At 35.8% G+C, this 17,417-nt stretch overlaps 1 protein-coding gene and 1 pseudogene across 3 annotated transcripts in view; one reads left to right on the forward strand and one right to left on the reverse strand.

Moving 5' to 3' along the window:
• Nucleotides 1–14,760, forward strand: part of DDX4 (DEAD-box helicase 4) — a 65,488-nt gene extending 50,728 nt beyond the window's left edge. For all 3 annotated transcript variants that reach the window (XM_068532859.1, XM_068532880.1, XM_068532869.1), the window contains 5 exons: nucleotides 6,862–7,007; nucleotides 12,334–12,433; nucleotides 13,150–13,420; nucleotides 13,891–14,001; nucleotides 14,683–14,760. In XM_068532859.1, the coding sequence (XP_068388960.1) occupies nucleotides 6,862–7,007; nucleotides 12,334–12,433; nucleotides 13,150–13,420; nucleotides 13,891–14,001; nucleotides 14,683–14,760 (706 nt within the window). The remainder of the gene's footprint in view (nucleotides 1–6,861; nucleotides 7,008–12,333; nucleotides 12,434–13,149; nucleotides 13,421–13,890; nucleotides 14,002–14,682) is intronic.
• Nucleotides 1,900–2,986, reverse strand: LOC137759293 (inorganic pyrophosphatase pseudogene; annotated as a pseudogene).
• Nucleotides 14,761–17,417: the final 2,657 nt, after the last annotated feature.

A 17,417-nucleotide genomic window follows, 5' to 3' on the forward strand; every position in this document is an offset into this window, starting at 1 on the left:
TATATATTTTAAGTTAATTAATTAATTTATTTTTGGCTGTGTTGGGTCTTCGTTTCTGTGCGAGAGCTTTCTCCAGTTGCGGCAAGCAGGGGCCACTCTTCATCGCGGTGCGCGGGCCTCTCACTATCGCGGCCTCTTGTTGCGGAGCACAGGCTCCAGACGCGCAGGCTCAGTAGTTGTGGCTCACAGGCTTAGTTGCTCCGTAGCATGTGGGATCCTCCCAGACCAGGGCTCGAACCCGTGTCCCCTGCACTGGCAGGCAGACTGTCAACCACTGCACCGCCAGGGAAGCCCCAGCATCACATTTTATTAAAGTGTGTGTGTGTGTGTGTGTGTGTGTGAGAGAGAGAGAGAGAGAGAGAGAGAGAGAGAGAGAACATGAGTGCAGCACCTAGCTAGGATTTAATAAGTGCTTACTAAATGAAATTATTTTTATTGTTGTGCCTTCTCCTCAAACCAAATAATAGAGCTTGGGGGAATTGTGCTTGTGTTGGAAAATTTATATACCAATTTCCACAGATATTTGAGTATCATACCACATACTGTGTGGTCTGTGAGTTCTGAGATTAGGATGACACATTCCTGCTGGAGTGGTGACTCTTCCTCCTGCCTGCTGACCCCTTGGCCACAGGGAACCTGAAGTGCCCATGCAGCAGCTCTAGCTTACAGTTCAGTAAGACTCTTCCTGTTTTCTCTGGTGGAACCATTCTCTCTTTGGGAACCAAGACCTCCAAAACTGCAGAACCTATACTTGTAGTGGGGGCAGGAAGCACAGATTTCCCATGTGGGTCACTGGAAGTGATGGATGGTATGTGGGCCACCCTTGCTGTATCCCTTGGTTCACAGACCCATGTACCACATGAAGATCTTTGATTCCTACTGAATGATGTTCCATCCTCATAAAGAATCACTTCCAAGCTATCCCTTTAGCTGTTCTTTCAGTGGACAGTTCCAGTTTGTCAGGCTGGCAACTTCTGGGTGTTGTGGTTATGATATGGACCCCATGGTTATGCACCTGCTGCAATACCACCTTTGCTGAAAGTGGACCCCCTGGTCTGATAGAATGTTATGTGGGGTCAAACACTCAATTTGTATTACTTATTAGATGATCTTAAAAGTCTTTGTATAAAGTTAAAAAGAGCTCTTTACTGAGGAAAAAGTCTAAATCGTAATAAAGCATTTGGCCAGTTGCCAGGATTTTTTTCTTTCTTAGTGGTACATAAAAGAGTAGTTTCTTATATTTAAATGGTGTCTTAAATTTGAAATGGGGTATCTACATTCCCATCATCATCTTAGGTAATTAATACTAGGTGGGTAAATACCTACCTAATTAGCAGGTAATATTCCTGCTGCCTATCTATTTTTTTTTTTCAACAAAATAATTTTATTTCTGGGACTTCCCTGGTGGCGCAGTGGTTAAGAATCCACCTGCCAATGCAGGGGACACGGGTTCGAGCCCTGATCCGGGAAGATCCCACATGCTGTGGGGCAGCTAAGCCCGTGCGTCACAACTACTGAGCCTGTGCTCTAGAGCCCGTGAGCTACAACTACTGAGCCCACGTGCCACAACTACTGAAGCCCGCGCACCTAGAGCCTGTGCTCCGCAACAAGAGAAGCCACTGCAATGAGAAGTCCGCGCACTGCAACAAAGAGTAGCCCCCGCTCGCCGCAACTAGAGAAAGCCCGCATGCAGCAATGAAGACCCAACACAGCCAACAATAAATAAATAAACAAAATTTTTTTAAAATTTATTTTTATTTATTTCCTAACACGTACAAACAACACGGCACAAACACGTACAAACACGGCAAACATATACATCCAGTACGTACTTATCTTGGACATTTATTCATAGATGACTTCCAGACTACAACTGTCTTGATATTTAAGCAGGAACTAAAAGTTATCTTAGTTGATATGAAAGATGCTTTTAGATGGATAACAGTATGGATATATTGGATTGGTAACAGCAGAATTTGATTGATTAGTTCTATGAATTTAAAGCTTGGAAAAGTTACTACTTTTGCATCTAATGCTTTCAGACGAATAGGATGCAGCAATATCAACTTGTATTCCAGAGAAATTTCCTTAGTTTTTCTGGTGATGGAACCACTTATCCACATCTGTTGGTATTGTGCAGGCAGGTTCACATGGTGGTGGTAAAGCATCCACAGTGGCTTTGGCAGCATCAGGGTCACACTGGAAGGGGCTCTCAAACACTGTGGTATTCATGCAACTGATTCCTTTTCCATCAGTTTTCTTAGTCACTAATGCTCTCCAGTAGTCATGAGTGCTTTTGATAATATCAATTGCAAAGTCCTTATCTTTAAATTCTTTAAATTCTGCGTTGAAAGCAAACTGGTTCTCAGGTTTTCCTTCAGGAACCTTGTACCTTCTAAACCAGTCCACAGTAGCTTCCAGGTAGCCAGGTTTCAGCCGCTTGACATCATTAATAGCATTATAATTGGCTGCATCAGGATCATCCACATTAATGGCAATGACTTTCCAGTCAGTTTCCCCTTCATCGATCATAGCCAGTATGCCCAGAACTTTCACCCTGATTATTTCCCCTCTTGCACATACCTTGCTTCCAATTTCACACACATCAATTGGGTCATTGTCACCACAGCAGCCGGTGTGTTCATCATTGTGTCCTGGGTCTTCCCAAGTCTGAGGGATGGCACCATAGTTCCAGATATATCCTTTATAAGGGAACAAATTTGCAACATAACGGAGTTTTCCTTTTTTTACATCTTGTTTAATTGGGTTTAAAGGATCCTTTGTAGCAATCTCCATTTTTGCATTCAACCAGCGTGGTACTTCAACCACCATGTGGAACACATCCTTATCTGCATAAATTGGAATATCATGAAATGGATATATATATTGTCCTTTTTCATTTTTGAGGAAGACTCAGTACTCGAGGGTGAAGGGCGCGGCGTGCTCCTCACTGCTGAAGCCACTCATGATGCCGGAGACCAGCCGCCGCTGCTACAAAGCCACTCTATTTTTTTTTTTTAATTTTAATTTTTTTTTTTGGCTGTGTTGGGTCTTTGTTGCTGCACACGGGGCTTTCTCTAGTTGTGGCGAGAGGGGCTACTCTTCGTTGCGGTGCGCAGGCTTCTCATTGTGGTGGCCTCTCTTGTTGCGGAGCACGGGCTCTAGGTGCGCGGGCTTCAGTAGTTGAAGCATGCAGGCTCTAGAGCACAGGCTCTGTAGTTGTGGCACATGGTCTTAGTTGCTCCACGGCATGTGGGATCTTCCCGGACCAGGGGTTGAACCTGTATGCCCTGCATTGGCAGGCAGATTCTTAACCACTGTGCCACCAGGGAGGTCCCATCTATTTTTTTAATTTACCCTGAAATAGGAAAGTGTTCAGATACTGGCCAGCCCAAATGACTAATGTATACTACTGTCAGTCAGTAATATTTGTTGAGGACTTTTTATGAGCCATATTTGATTATAAGCCCTGGGGCTATATGATAAATAGGATAGAGTTCCTGACCTTGAGTTGTTTATATTCTTGAGTTCTTGATGACTCCTCAGTTGCTTTACTGTCTGCATTTAAATGTTACAAGTTGCCTATTATTCTGTCTAAAGTCCACCTTTTTCATTCTGTGTATTCACTGAACCATTGAAGCATCCATTTCCTTGGCTTGCACTTGTACCTGTTTACTCTCCCAAACTTATTACCTGTATTTTTTTTTGATTGAAGTATAGTTGGTTTACAATATTATATTAGTTTCAAGTGCTCAATGTAGTAATTCAATATTTTTGTAGAATATATTCCATACAAAGTTATTATAAAATATTAAGTATATTCCCTGCACTGTACATTACATTTTTGTAACTTATTTGTTTTATACCTAGTAGTTTGTAACTCTTAATCCTCTTCGCCTCCTTTACTCCTCTCTCAGCCCCCTCCCTTCTGGTAACCACTGGTTTGTTCTCAGTATCTGTTTCTGTTTTGTTATATTTGTTCCTTTCTTTTATTTTTAGATTCCACATATAAGTGAAAACATACAGTATTTGTCATTCTCTGACTTATTTCACTAAGCATAATAATCTCCAGGTCCATCCATGTTGTTGCAAATGACAAAATTTCATTCTTTTTTTTATGGCTGAGTAATATTCCATTGCATATACGTATCCACCACATCGTCTTTATCCATTCATCTGTTGATGGAAACCTAGTTTTTCATATCTTGGCTATTGTAAATGATGCTGCTGTGAACATTGGGGTGCACATATCTTTTCAAATTAGTGTTTTTGTTTTCTTTGGATATATACCCAGGAGTGGAATTGCTCCATATGATAGTTCTATTTTTAATTTTTTGAAAAACTTCCATACTGTTTTCTGTAGTGGCTGTACCAATTTACATTCCCACCAGCAGTACACAAAGGTTCCCTTTTCTCCACATCTTGCCAACCCTAGTTATTTCTTGTCTTTTTGATAATAGCCATTCTGACAGGTGTGAGGTGGTATCTCATTGTGGTTTTGATTTGCATTTCCCTGATGATTAGTGATATTGAGCATCTTTTCATGTGCCAGTTGGCCATCTGTATGTCTTCTTTGGAAAACTGTCTATTCAGGTCCTCTGCCCAGTTTTAAAAATTGGGTTGTTTGTCTTGTACTGTGAAGGAAACCATGAAGAAACACAAAAAGACAATGTACTGGTTGGGAGAAGATATTTGCAGATGATATGTTCCATAAGGGGTTAATATCCAAAATATGTAAAGAACTTCTACAACTTAATATCAAAAACAAACAACCCAATTATTACTTGTATGCTTAATCTCTCTCCTCAGCTCCAGACTTTTAGATTTAACTCTTTAGGATTGTTTTTCCTCTTAGATGAATTACCGGTAACTCATGTTCATCAAGTCCAAAATTGAACCTATTCTTCAGCTCCCTCTTTCCTTTCCAGTTTTCCTGATTGGCATCATGGTCTTTCGAAGCCAGAGTCCTTTGAATCATGTTGATTCCTCCCTCATACTCCTTTAATTCTGCCCTTCAAAAGTGTTCAACTTGGCAGTTATCTCTAAAATATTTCAAATTCGTTAGTTTCTTCTCCATTTCCCACCTTATTTTAGGTCCTTCTCAGTTTCCCTCTGCTCATTGGTAGTAGCTTTCTTTCTAACCTGTCTCCCTGCCTGTAGTTTCATTTTTATGCTGGTATAAATTCCAAAACAAAGTCTGATCTTTATAGCCATTTATTTAAGATAAATCTTCCCATGTCTTTCCATCTCCACAGACTACCAACTTTCAAATTCTTTTACACATGATAATTTCTGCCTCATTTGCCACTTTTTTACCTGGACCGATGTATTTCTGGCTTATTTAGACTATTTCCTATCGGCCACACAAGCCAAATTCTGTTCCTCCTCATTATTTATCCTTGTGTCGTCTTCTGCATTGAGTGCCTTTCCCTAGTCATCATTGTTTCACATTCTTGCTTGCTGCTTCCTTAGATCAAGCTTCAAACTTGAAGACTTAACAGACATCATTTCATCCATTTCCTGCCAATCTTGTGAAAGAATCCTGTATCTTGTGAAAGAAACTATTTAAAACACTTTTCACGTTTCTTGGAATATAGTAAGGTTCAATAGATGTTAACTATTGTAACACTGGATTATTATAGTAAATCATTAAATAATTAAAATATGTAAATACTAAGCTATATAAATATTTTAGATTATAGTAATTATTTTTTAATATAATTATATTTATGCGACTTGATATGAGCACCTCAGAGGCAGAGACCATCATATTCATCTTTATACACCCAGTGCCTTGTACCATGTATGCCTGACACGAGGCACTCAGAATATGTTTTCATGGGTGTAAAGGATGATTGACAATTAAGACTTGCAGATGATCTCAAGGTTTGAGAGGGTTCTTGTCTCTAGAGGTAGTATATCAACAATGTTTTTCTTTTTCTTTTATGGTAAGAGCAGATGAAGAGAGAGAAGCAGCAGTGATTTATTAAGATTATGGATATACTGAGTTTGAACTATTTTCTTGATATGCTAGGAGGTGGCTAGAAAGTAAGGGACTGCTACGTAGGAGAGTATGTACATGACTGCTACCTGACCTTCCCTTTTTTTCCTTCCAAACTTGCTCTGTAATTGGCAATTCCCCTTCTCCCTACTCCGTGTTCCTGGGTGATCTAGAGCAGGGCTTCTTAATTGTATGCTGTCAGTGAGTTGTGTGTGTGTCAAGATGCTGATACCCCCAACCTTTGGGGTGAGCATCCACAACTTGGTGTGGCCCTGGCCCCTAGTCTCTTCACATCATCTCATTTTTTTGCCCAATTATGCTGTACAAATATTATCATTTTCTGTGTTTGTCATGTTACAAAAAGCACTGACTTAAGATCTGGTTTGCTCCTAATAGTTCATTTGAAGTATACTAATTTGACAACTAATATTTTCAGGAAACAACTCCTAGAAATAACATACATGAAAGCAGTGAATGAAGAAAAGAATTTTTGTTGTAGGGTTACATTTTAATTTTTAATAAAAAAATTCCTGCTTATAGTCTGATACTTAGCATACTTTTTTTAATTGTTATATACACGTTTTATATAGTTTTGTATGGTCAGCACATCCACTTGAAATTACGTATCCATAATTTGACACAGACATTTTCACTAGTAGTTGTTAAGTATTTTGCAAAATCTTAACATTTAATACCGATATTTGAAAGTAGTACTTGGATGATGTAAGTATCTACCTTCTCTTATTATAGCTGTTATAATCTGGCTTATTAATATTGAAGTAACACTTGCAGGAATTCAGTGAGTATTATGAGTATTAATGGAAGAGGATAAGTTAAGGAATACTCTCTTGTCTTTCAAGGTTGGCTGGGGAGTTTTTAAAGTCGAATTATCTGTTTGTTGCTGTTGGACAAGTGGGTGGAGCATGTAGAGATGTTCAGCAGACCATTCTCCAAGTTGGCCAGTACTCAAAAAGAGAAAAACTTGTCGAAATTCTACGAAACATAGGTACCTTACATTGATATAATTATCTTTTGTTATGATTTTGATTTTTACAAAAATGACTTTTAGAAAATGACTTTAAGCATTATTTGGCATAAGTTAAATAAATAAGTTAAAGCTCTTTTTCTTATGATTCGATTTTTTAGATAAATGATGTAGCAGTATAATCCTTTCTCCTCCATAAATGTTAAAAATAGGAAGAATTTGAGACTTTGAACAGTGTTTGACAAAAAACTATTCCAGCAGAAATACATATTTTCTTGTTTTAGGAAATAGAAAGGATGAGTAACATATCTTTACATCAAGCTCTGTTTACTCCACTAAAAGTGAAATCTTTGTTGTATTTCTACTTCCCAGTTTTTGCTCTCTAAGGCTTCCTGTATTCATAGTTCAAAGAATTTTTGAGATAGAAGGGACTTGAAAGATCTAGTTCTGTTCCTTCACAATGTTGATGAGAAATCTATCCCTTTCCCCTCAAAAAAAAAAATTTTTGTTTTCAATAGAAAGTTGTATTTCTTTGATTGAGATAGCTTTAGTTTGTGCCTTGAAATAAAATTTTCTAATATGGCCTTTTAATACCCTTTTGTTACCTCACAGGCTAAATTTACTTACATGTGTCCATTCTCCTCATCCTCCATTTTAGTAAGTCTATTTCAGTTTGAATGTCAGAGTTGGGACTGGGGAATGAAAAAGCAGGAAGCTGTCTCATTTCCAACAATAAGAAAAAAAAAAGTTGTTTTAGAAAGCACTCACTCTTTAAAGGTTTCTAGTCTTCAGTTTTCTCCTGAGTTTTATATTAAAAAAAACTTTTAAAAACCAAATACTCATCTTGAGTTTGAGAAATGTTATTAGGTTGCTTCATGATATGTATCATAACATATACTCTGGCATGCAAAATAAAAATAACTGCTATAGGCCACATACTGTTCTGATTGTTTTACATGTGTTAACTCATTTAATTCTCAAAACAACCTTCTGAGGTGGGTTTTGTTATCCCCCATTTTAAGGATGAGAACACTGAAATACAGAGATGTCAGATAACTTGCCCAGTATAAATTGAAGTTCCAATGTAGCAGGAGACAAGCAATATATGGTTTTGCTGAAGTTAGAGCACATTTCTAGTATAATTACCTTTAAGACTTTAATATATGAATTTGTGGAATAAAGTTTATTTAGAAAATAATTCTACTGAAGAGAGTGTTTCAAAATGCTGAGATCAGTGTATAAGCACTATTGGTATACTTCTGTATTATTTAAACTGTTAAATGTTTAGTAGTTTAGAGTTTATTATTCTCGTCTTTTTTTTTTTTTTTTTTACTTTGCATGGAAATGTCATGCCATATATCCTAGTACTTTACGTATTTTTGTTCATATAATTTATCTCTTTTTCTAATCGTTAACTTAAATCTGCTAGCTTTCCTCTTCTGCCTTTAAAATGTGTAGGTTTCATTATTTCATAGTAGTATACCATCTGCCTTTTTCATAATTTTAAATGAACAGGTGTCAAAGATTTTATTGAGCTCATTAATTACAAAGGGAGCTAGTAAGATGTTACAGCCAATTCTAAGGAGAATTCAAAGAACACATTTATGTTTATTTATTTATTTTGGCTGTGTTAGGTCTTAGTTGAGGCATGCGGGATCTTTCATTGTGGCATGTGAGCTTCTCTTTAGCGTGCAGGTCTTCTCTTCTCTAGTTGTGGCGTGCGGGCTCCAGAGCACATGGGCTCTGTAGTTTGCGGCACGCGGGCTCTCTCATTGGGGCGCGTGGGCTCGGTAGTCGTGGTGCGCAGGCTTAGTTGCCCCGCGGCATGTGGGCTCTTAGTTCCCTGACCAGGGATCGAACCCGCTGCATTGGAAGGCGGATTCTTTACCACTGGACCACTAGGGAAGTCCCCAAAGAACATATTTATGTGTAGGATATCAGGAAAGCTAAGATGGATTTACAAATAGATGCAAAAGTGGTCAGTATCCACAAAGCAATAATCAGTTACATTTGAGGGAAAATTTTCATTTGTATTTTTATTGATAAGAATCATTTGCATTGCTCTCAGTTGCAGTAGAGGTATAAAAAAATAAAGACAGTAAATAAAGACAGTAAAAGGCACAGACAACCCTGAAGGGTGTGCTCGTTAGTGATCATCTTTGCTTTTTTCTTGAAAAACAAACACACAAATGGTTTATATTTCTTGGTCACTATTACTCCAAGTGTAGTCTCAACCACTTATGTTAATTATAACTTTTAACCGTAGTAACTTCTATTTCAGAGAGTAAACTAGAGGCAGGGATGGACAATTGAGAGATGTCATACACAAACATGGTAGCTGACTACCAGAGCTCATGAACTTTTGTACCACACATATATCTTTCTACACCACACATATTCTTTTACACTTAAAGTAGCAAAATTGAGTAGGTTCATTAATATGACTCAAAGATATTGCCTCTCTATAGTATATGAAAAATAACAAGCAAAAGGACATAAACTTATGTTTAGTAATTAATGTTTGAGAATTCTATCTTATATTCAGTGATTATTGAGTTAATTAACTCAATATAGTCTACTATTTTAAGTTATCTAAAGCCAAAGATCTTGGAAATTATCTTCCAGATGACAGTATACAAAACAGTAGATAGTGTTGAATAGTCAGTTTAGTTGAACACAGATTTACATTTTCATACTCTTAAACATTATGGAGAATATTAGTTATTTTGACTGGCAAATCTCTATACATTAAGAAAAACCCAAGTAAAATAAGATACATGTTTGTTTTCTACTTAACACTGATAAATTTGAGAAAGTACATTTGTATTTTTAAAACCAAGTAAGTTAGTCTTGTTTACCAAAGATTTCACTTAATTATGGGAACTTGAAATCTTAAAATATTTCTGCTTTAGCTCCTATAGGAAGAATTCTTTTTAAAAAGTTTAATATAGTTAAAGTATTATGAGTCAATTTCTTTATTTTCCAGGAATTTTAGGAATATTTATCTCTATAAATTCTCTAATTTATCTCTGTAAACCAATCAGAATTGAGCTCCTTTAAGAGACTTTATAATTTGTTAATACTCTCCATAGAGTATTAACATAATGATTATACATAGTGGTGGGTAAAGCCCTTTCTGAATTATAGATACATAAAGAGCTTATAGCTTCAGTTCTACCACTTCAGCCACAGGTAAAGAGTAAACACAGAAATACAAAAAATTGCAATCTAACTACCAAAGCTAGAATTCTTTTTAGATTCTTAATTGATTTTAGTTCACAATGGACTAATAGTCAAAAAAGGCTAACAAGATGAATTGTCTATTATTTTTCACCCAACAAAATACGTAACTATAATCCATTAATCCATTTACAAATATCACCAGATGGTCTGCTCATAAAACTAAATTTGCATTATTGCTGCCACCAAAGGGTTATAGCTTATTGTCTGAAGGAGAAAAAATACCAAATCAGTAGAGGAAAAAAACTAGAGAAGTGTCAGCGGAGTTAAATTTTTATTACCATTTGGGATTCACACTGGGAACCAAGAAAAGATGAAATCGAGGCTTTAAGCTACACAGTAGTATTAGGTAACTGACTATCAAATTTATCAGTTTTGGCATTGGGCATCTTGTTGGATTGAAAGGTAATTTTTGATAAAACATAAAATCATTACTCTCTAATAAATAAAATGACTATGTCTCAAGGATATAACTCATTTATTACTGTAAGAATCAGTTGCTCTATTGAGTTCCTACCTGGTTGTCTAATAGATATCTGTGATTTATTGATAATTAAATATCACCCCTAAACCTTCCTTTCTTGCAGTCCTCCTATCTCACTTAGTGTTTGTTCCATTCTTCCAGTTGCTCAGACACAAAATCTGAGGCATCCTTGATTTCTTTCTCCAGTGTACACATCTGATCTGTTAGCAAAACCCTCCTGTTTCTATCTAGCATCAAAGTATATCAGAACCCATCAGCTGCTCAGTTAAAACAAAGATCAGATCTTTCCACTTCTTTTCTCCAAACCCAGTGGCTTCCCTTCTCAAAGTAAGGATCTTTCAGTGGTTTCCAAGGCCCTTCATGATATGGCCTCCATTACCCCTCTGTCTTCAAATCCTACTGCTCTCCCTTGCTCACCCTATTCCAGGCGCACTTTGCTCGTTACTGTTCCCCACACATAGCAGACATGGTTCTGCCTCATTGCCTTTACTCTTGATGTTCCCTCTGCCTAGAACATAAAAACCACATGGGGACCTTTTTCTGTTTTTTTTTTTTTTTGGAGCACACCAAGAACACCCATACCTTAGATCCAATCCTTTATATTTGTTCTTACCCTCTGGCTTGTAATACTGTTTCCTCGGGTATCTGAATAGTTCACTTATTTTAGTAATATCTCTACTCAGATGTCATCTAATTAGAGAGGGTACATCAGTCCACTTGGGCCCTTTATTCTGCTGATTTTTTTTCCTTTTTAGACTTAATGCATAATATTTATTATTTGCCTCCCCACAGTGAGTGAAGGGGCTTTGTTTTATTGCTGTGTTTTCAACACCTAGAATAGTTACTGGCATCTACTAGGCACTAAATATTTGTTGAATAAATGAAGCCAGCTCATAGGAAGATGGGGGAGTGGGATTATGAAATGTAATACCTTATTACTTTCATTAAGGCTATAAATATCTTTCCTCTCTAACATTTTACAGAAAAGTTCCTTGTGTGGAAAAGTCTCTGGCTCATGCTTGAATTTCAACCAATTAAATACTTATAAGATAACAAGTAAATATTCTTTAATGCGTTAAGGCCCTGGGATAATTTTCTGTATATATAAGATACTTTGGGGATTAAGGGGTTTGAATTAAGAGAGAATGTTGGAACATGGAATATTGTAGAGTTTGTCAGCCCTGGGTTGGATGCCATTATTATGAATACCTCTGGTAGTCAAGGTAGAATAAAAGATTCTATGATCTTGGGAAGTAAAGAACAAAGGCATTTATTTATAGCGAGGGAAATGAAGGGCCTGAGACAAATTTGTGGAACTGTTAAGAGTTGGCAGGTAGATACCATTTATCTTTCCCTAAGTCTCTACTTCTTGGTTGGCTTAGGAAGGCAAAGGGCAAGCTGATTTTTTTTTTTTTTAGTCCTAAAGTAGGAAAAAGTCCTTGTCTCTCTATCTTTGACGTTCATCCATTCAGGAAATATTTGAGTTACTATTACCTGTTAGGCCTGAGTCTAGGTGCTAGGAATACAGTGGTGGATGAGACAGTTTCCTACTCACCCTACCCTTTTTTTTTCTTTTCCTAATTTTGTAGTTTGAATGTTAATCATTGTTTCATTGTCTTGTAGGAGATGAAAGAACTATGGTCTTTGTTGAAACCAAGAAAAAAGCAGATTTTATTGCCACTTTTCTTTGTCAAGAAAAAATATCAACAACAAGTATTCATGGGTGAGTAGATTAATATGATTTCCTAGTAAGGAGGTAACTTCTGTTTGTCATTTGTTAAGAAATGTCAGTATATTTAACTAGTATAAGATCCTAGAATTAAGATCTCAAGATCTAAGCTGTTATTCTTCATCTTCATTTTAAGTTTTTATAAGAACCAAGTGGCGGGGATGGGCGAGTTAAAGGTGCGTTTTAGACTCTTTATTATGAGGAATGGTAACTTCTCAAGACATCTCATTTAAAAGGCTCTCTGATACTTAGATCTAGGTGTTTCTTTAGCTGAATCTAATCTTTCTGATTAATCAGTGAATATATAGAATTCAGAGATTATGCGTTTTAAAAAGCGGTAATTTTTGAGGTGGCATTCTGATCAAGTAGTTGTATATTTTTTGTCAAGACTAGAAAGAGATTATTAATAGGTAAGATTTGATGTTTGTCATATTTGAGTTTGTATTTTGGCTCTATGTATTAGCTGTCACCTTAACCTCATCTGCAAATGGGGTTAATTGTCCTAACCTCAAAGTAGTATTATGAGAATCAAATTAAATTATGACTTGAAAGGAATTAGTATAATACTTGGTATGTAAGAAGTAGACATTAATGTTAAATGTTGCGATTTTTTACTGTTATTAAGAAGAAATTTATGTGTCAGACTTCAGTGGTTCTTTTAAATAATTTTCATAAGAGCTGTCCTAATACATGCTTTATCTTCTTTCAAGTGATCGAGAACAGAGAGAGAGAGAACAAGCCCTTGGAGATTTCCGCTGTGGAAAGTGCCCAGTTCTTGTTGCTACTTCAGTAGCTGCCCGAGGGCTGGATATTGAAAATGTTCAACATGTTATCAATTTTGATCTCCCTTCTACCATTGATGAATATGTTCATCGAATTGGGCGTACTGGTCGTTGTGGAAATACTGGCAGAGCTATTTCCTTTTTTGATACTGAATCAGATAACCATTTAGCACAGCCTCTAGTGAAAGTACTGTCAGATGTAAGTTTTTAATTTTTAAAACTGAATGGATAGTGTTCTTACCTTGTCATTGAAAGCGGACATTTTATATATATGTTTTTTTTTAAAAAAACATTCTATTTATTTATTTATTTTTGGCTGTGTTGGGTCTTCGTTTCTGTGCGAGGGCTTTCTCTAGTTGTGGCAAGCGGGGGCCACTCTTCATCGCGGAGCGCGGGCCTCTCACTATCGCAGCCTCTCTTGTTGTGGAGCACAGGCTCCAGATGCGCAGGCTCAGTAGTTGTGGCTCACGGGCCTAGTTGCTCTGCGGCATGTGGGATCTTCCCAGACCAGGGCTTGAACCCGTGTCCCCTGCATTGGCAGGCAGATTCTCAACCACTGCACCACCAGGGAAGCCCCTATATATATGTATTTTAAGGAAAAGTATTCAACTGTGCCAATCTTTGAGACTTTATGCATGTTGTATATGAAGTTAATTTTTTCTTTTAAAGGCTCAACAGGATGTTCCTGCATGGTTGGAAGAAACTGCCTTTAGTATGTATGTTCCTGGCTTCAGTGGTAGTACAAGAGGAAATGTGTTTGTATCAATTGATACTAGAAAGGTTAGTTGAAGGGAAAAATTTAGAACTTGGCTTTTATTCTTTGTAAATGTTGTGCTATTGTGAAGTAACTATAACATTCAATAATTTACCTATTCCATTATTTTCATACCTAGAAGAATACTTTAATAGTTCTCTAAAAATTTTATATACATATTATATAGTTTTGGTCTTAAAGGTGAGGAGTTTGAGATTTATGCTCAGACACCTTCCTTTCCCAATTCTGCTGGCATTTTAAATTCTAATTTGGGATCTTCTGAGATTTTTGTAGGAATTCTTTATTTTTTGAATTCTGACCACATTATTAAGTAAGAAAATAATAGAGATGTGGTTGCATATCTTTTCTGTTGTCAGTTTATAGGCAACATCATTTTTATACAGAAACAATGAGCATGCTCATCATTAAATATTTATGCTTATTCATTGAAGTGAAGAGCTTTGTTTTTCCACTTGCCAAAACTATTGGCTTAAATTTTTCTTGAAATCCTCTGTGCATTTAGACTTTCCAGGTTTATACGGACCTTTTTTCAAGTGGATTGGATTCAGTTGGAATGAAATTTTTTATATATTTGGGGAAGACATGGTGGAAAGCTTGAGTCTCTGCTCTCAGTCTAGGCAATGTAACTTTAAAGCTACATAAAATTAAATGTTTGTTTCTTTTTTTTTTTTTTTAAGAATTACCAGGGCAAGAGCTCTTTGAACACAGCAGGGTTTTCTTCTTCACAAGCTCCTAATCCAGTAGATGATGAGTCATGGGATTAAAGCTAAAACAACCTTCAAGTTTGTGGTACAGTTTTGATGCAGAGAAGAAAATAGTTTTGATTTTTGATTTTTTTAATAGAAGTATGAAACCTGACACTCTTGTTTCTCCTGTCCTCTGTTCTTACTCCCACCCTTAAAAAAACATCTTTACTGACTAGTTATGTGAAATGCTAAAAGTTACAACGTTGCAGTTACTGATACAAATGGTGTTAACTGGAAAGATTAAAGCATTCTAAATGTCTTGCTTATTTTTATTGTATTCTTCAGGGGTTTTAGACATATTTTATGTCTAAATGCCATGTCTTAGTATAGTGTTTATTGATCCTTTAACAAACAGGACAAAGGATACACTTTTGGTTAAAAATTATTGGGTCCTATTTTTACTTAAAAGGAGCCTTTAAACAATAGTGAGTCACTGAAATATAATGACATGATTTTCATGACACATATAGTGAAAGACAAGCTTTTAAAAGTAATTTTGATTTTATATCATCAGATACATGATGAACATAGTTAAATGTTTGCAATGTGAGCTCTGTACTCAATGATACAACTGTTTGTAGTTATACTATATAGACATTCCTTGAAAATAAAGGATGAAACTCTTTTCCCCCTAAGTTTTCCAACAGCACTTTTAATTTTTCTTGTTACAGGTCATAGTTCTCAACTCCTGTCTTTTGAAATTTTATTGAGTCTTGTGAAACCAATGAAGTGAACAAAAAGTCATATAAGTTGAATATGTATAATATACATTAATACACAGATGTAATAATGTCATTCTTTGAACTCAAACTATATCAATAAAAAACATTGCTGTTCACTGTTATAATTTTTTGATATTTTAATATTGAGGGAAAGAACTCTGTTTTTTTCATTTACCATTATATATCTTAAACTTACTATGTCTAGAATGTAAGAAATTCTTAATAAATCATTAAATGAGTGAACCAAAACATTAGGACATAAAACAAGTGAGACGTAAATATTAGGGGGACAAAAATAATCAGTTTCAAATGTATGTTTTTATCACTTAAAATATCCAAAGCAACATTTCCCCAACATATATGTCTTGTTATAGGAATTTGGTTAATAAATGAGGCATCACATATGAAAAGAGGAGTGGAATATTCAACAGATTCTGTTGGGATAACTAGTTAGATGCCTACCCCATGCCATATTAAATATCAGCCCTATGTGAATTACATAAAAAATTACAACTACAGAAAAATACAGTTAAATATTAAACCTTTGAATTGGGAATGAGAGTTGACATTAAGCTCAAAGGACAGAAGTCATGATGGAAACAACAAACAGATTTGATCACAAAAGAATTAGTTGCTTATATAAAAAGGTTAAAACAGTAGACAAGGAAAAGTATTACTGTGACTACAGTGGCTTATCAGTGTATAGTTATTTATATGTGGATATTTAGGAATTCTATTAGACCAATGCACAGAGAACAGACAACTCAAAAAGGGAGGTTCAATTTTAAAAAGCATGGGGCAGGAGTTCCCTTGTGGTCCAGTGGTTAGGACTCTGTGCTTTCACTGCCAGGGGCCTGGGTTTGATCCCTGGTCAGGGGAACTAAGATCCCACAAGCTGGAAAAAAGAAAAAAAAAGGGGAAATATTTAACTTGTACTGTTAATCTCACTTCTGGGAAAGGCTAATTTCCAGTTTGTTTTGTTTACAAAGAGCATTTATAAGTCATTTCTGTTTTTTTTTTTTTTTTTTTCATTTCCTCAAAGAGCTTCTTGGTCATAGCCTGATTGCCTTAAAACTTTTTTTGAATTTGCTTGATTTGTCAAATTTACCATAATAGCATTACTGAAACAAATGTAAAAAGAGAAAGAAAATCATGCATGACCCTACCATCATTATAAACCAACTGTAAATGTCCCAGTATTCAATTACTTTCCTCATTTCTAGGTATAGATTTGAATAATTTCTTTAAAAAACATCAAAGTAACGATACACACATGACTAGAAAATAAAATTCTATAGAAAGATTAATAATAGCAATGTTCTGCTGCCTCTCCCTTTCTAAATTGCTATTCCGCATCCCACAAATACCTTTAATCATTTACAATGGTTGCCATCGTATATTTTGTTTTTGTCTCACCAAGTTTAGACTTCTATTGACTTTGTGTGTGATAGATAACTCACCTCACTCTTACTTCCTTGGTAACTTTATTATGTTTTTCAAGTTGTATTGAGATATAATTATTATACATCACTGTATAAGTTGAAGGTGCATAATGAGCATAATGGTTTGGCTTACACTGTATTGTGAAATGATTACTGCAGTAATCATCATCTTATGTAGTAGATAAAAAGAGAAAGCAAAAGAAGAAAAAATGGTAACTTTAGTATAGTTAGAAGTACATTTTGTGAGATGATGATAAATGCACCCTTTTCCTTCCATTTCTGTTTTTATATTGCAACATCTGTAAACTATACATTTACATTTCCAAAGTTAATATTTGCATTCTATTCTATAACAAAAGTCTCCCTTGTTATATCTACAGGTTGATTCTAAAATTGGAAATCAATAGACAGGGTTTACATTATACAAATATTGTTCTCTGAATGGGCCAGTTAACATAGTCTGATTATCTTTACTATTTTTCCAATTTTGTCACCTCTGTGTTTCAAGGGA

This window comes from Eschrichtius robustus, chromosome 2 (genome assembly GCF_028021215.1).
Source record: "Eschrichtius robustus isolate mEscRob2 chromosome 2, mEscRob2.pri, whole genome shotgun sequence".
In the NCBI taxonomy this organism is placed as follows: Eukaryota; Metazoa; Chordata; class Mammalia; order Artiodactyla; family Eschrichtiidae; genus Eschrichtius; species Eschrichtius robustus.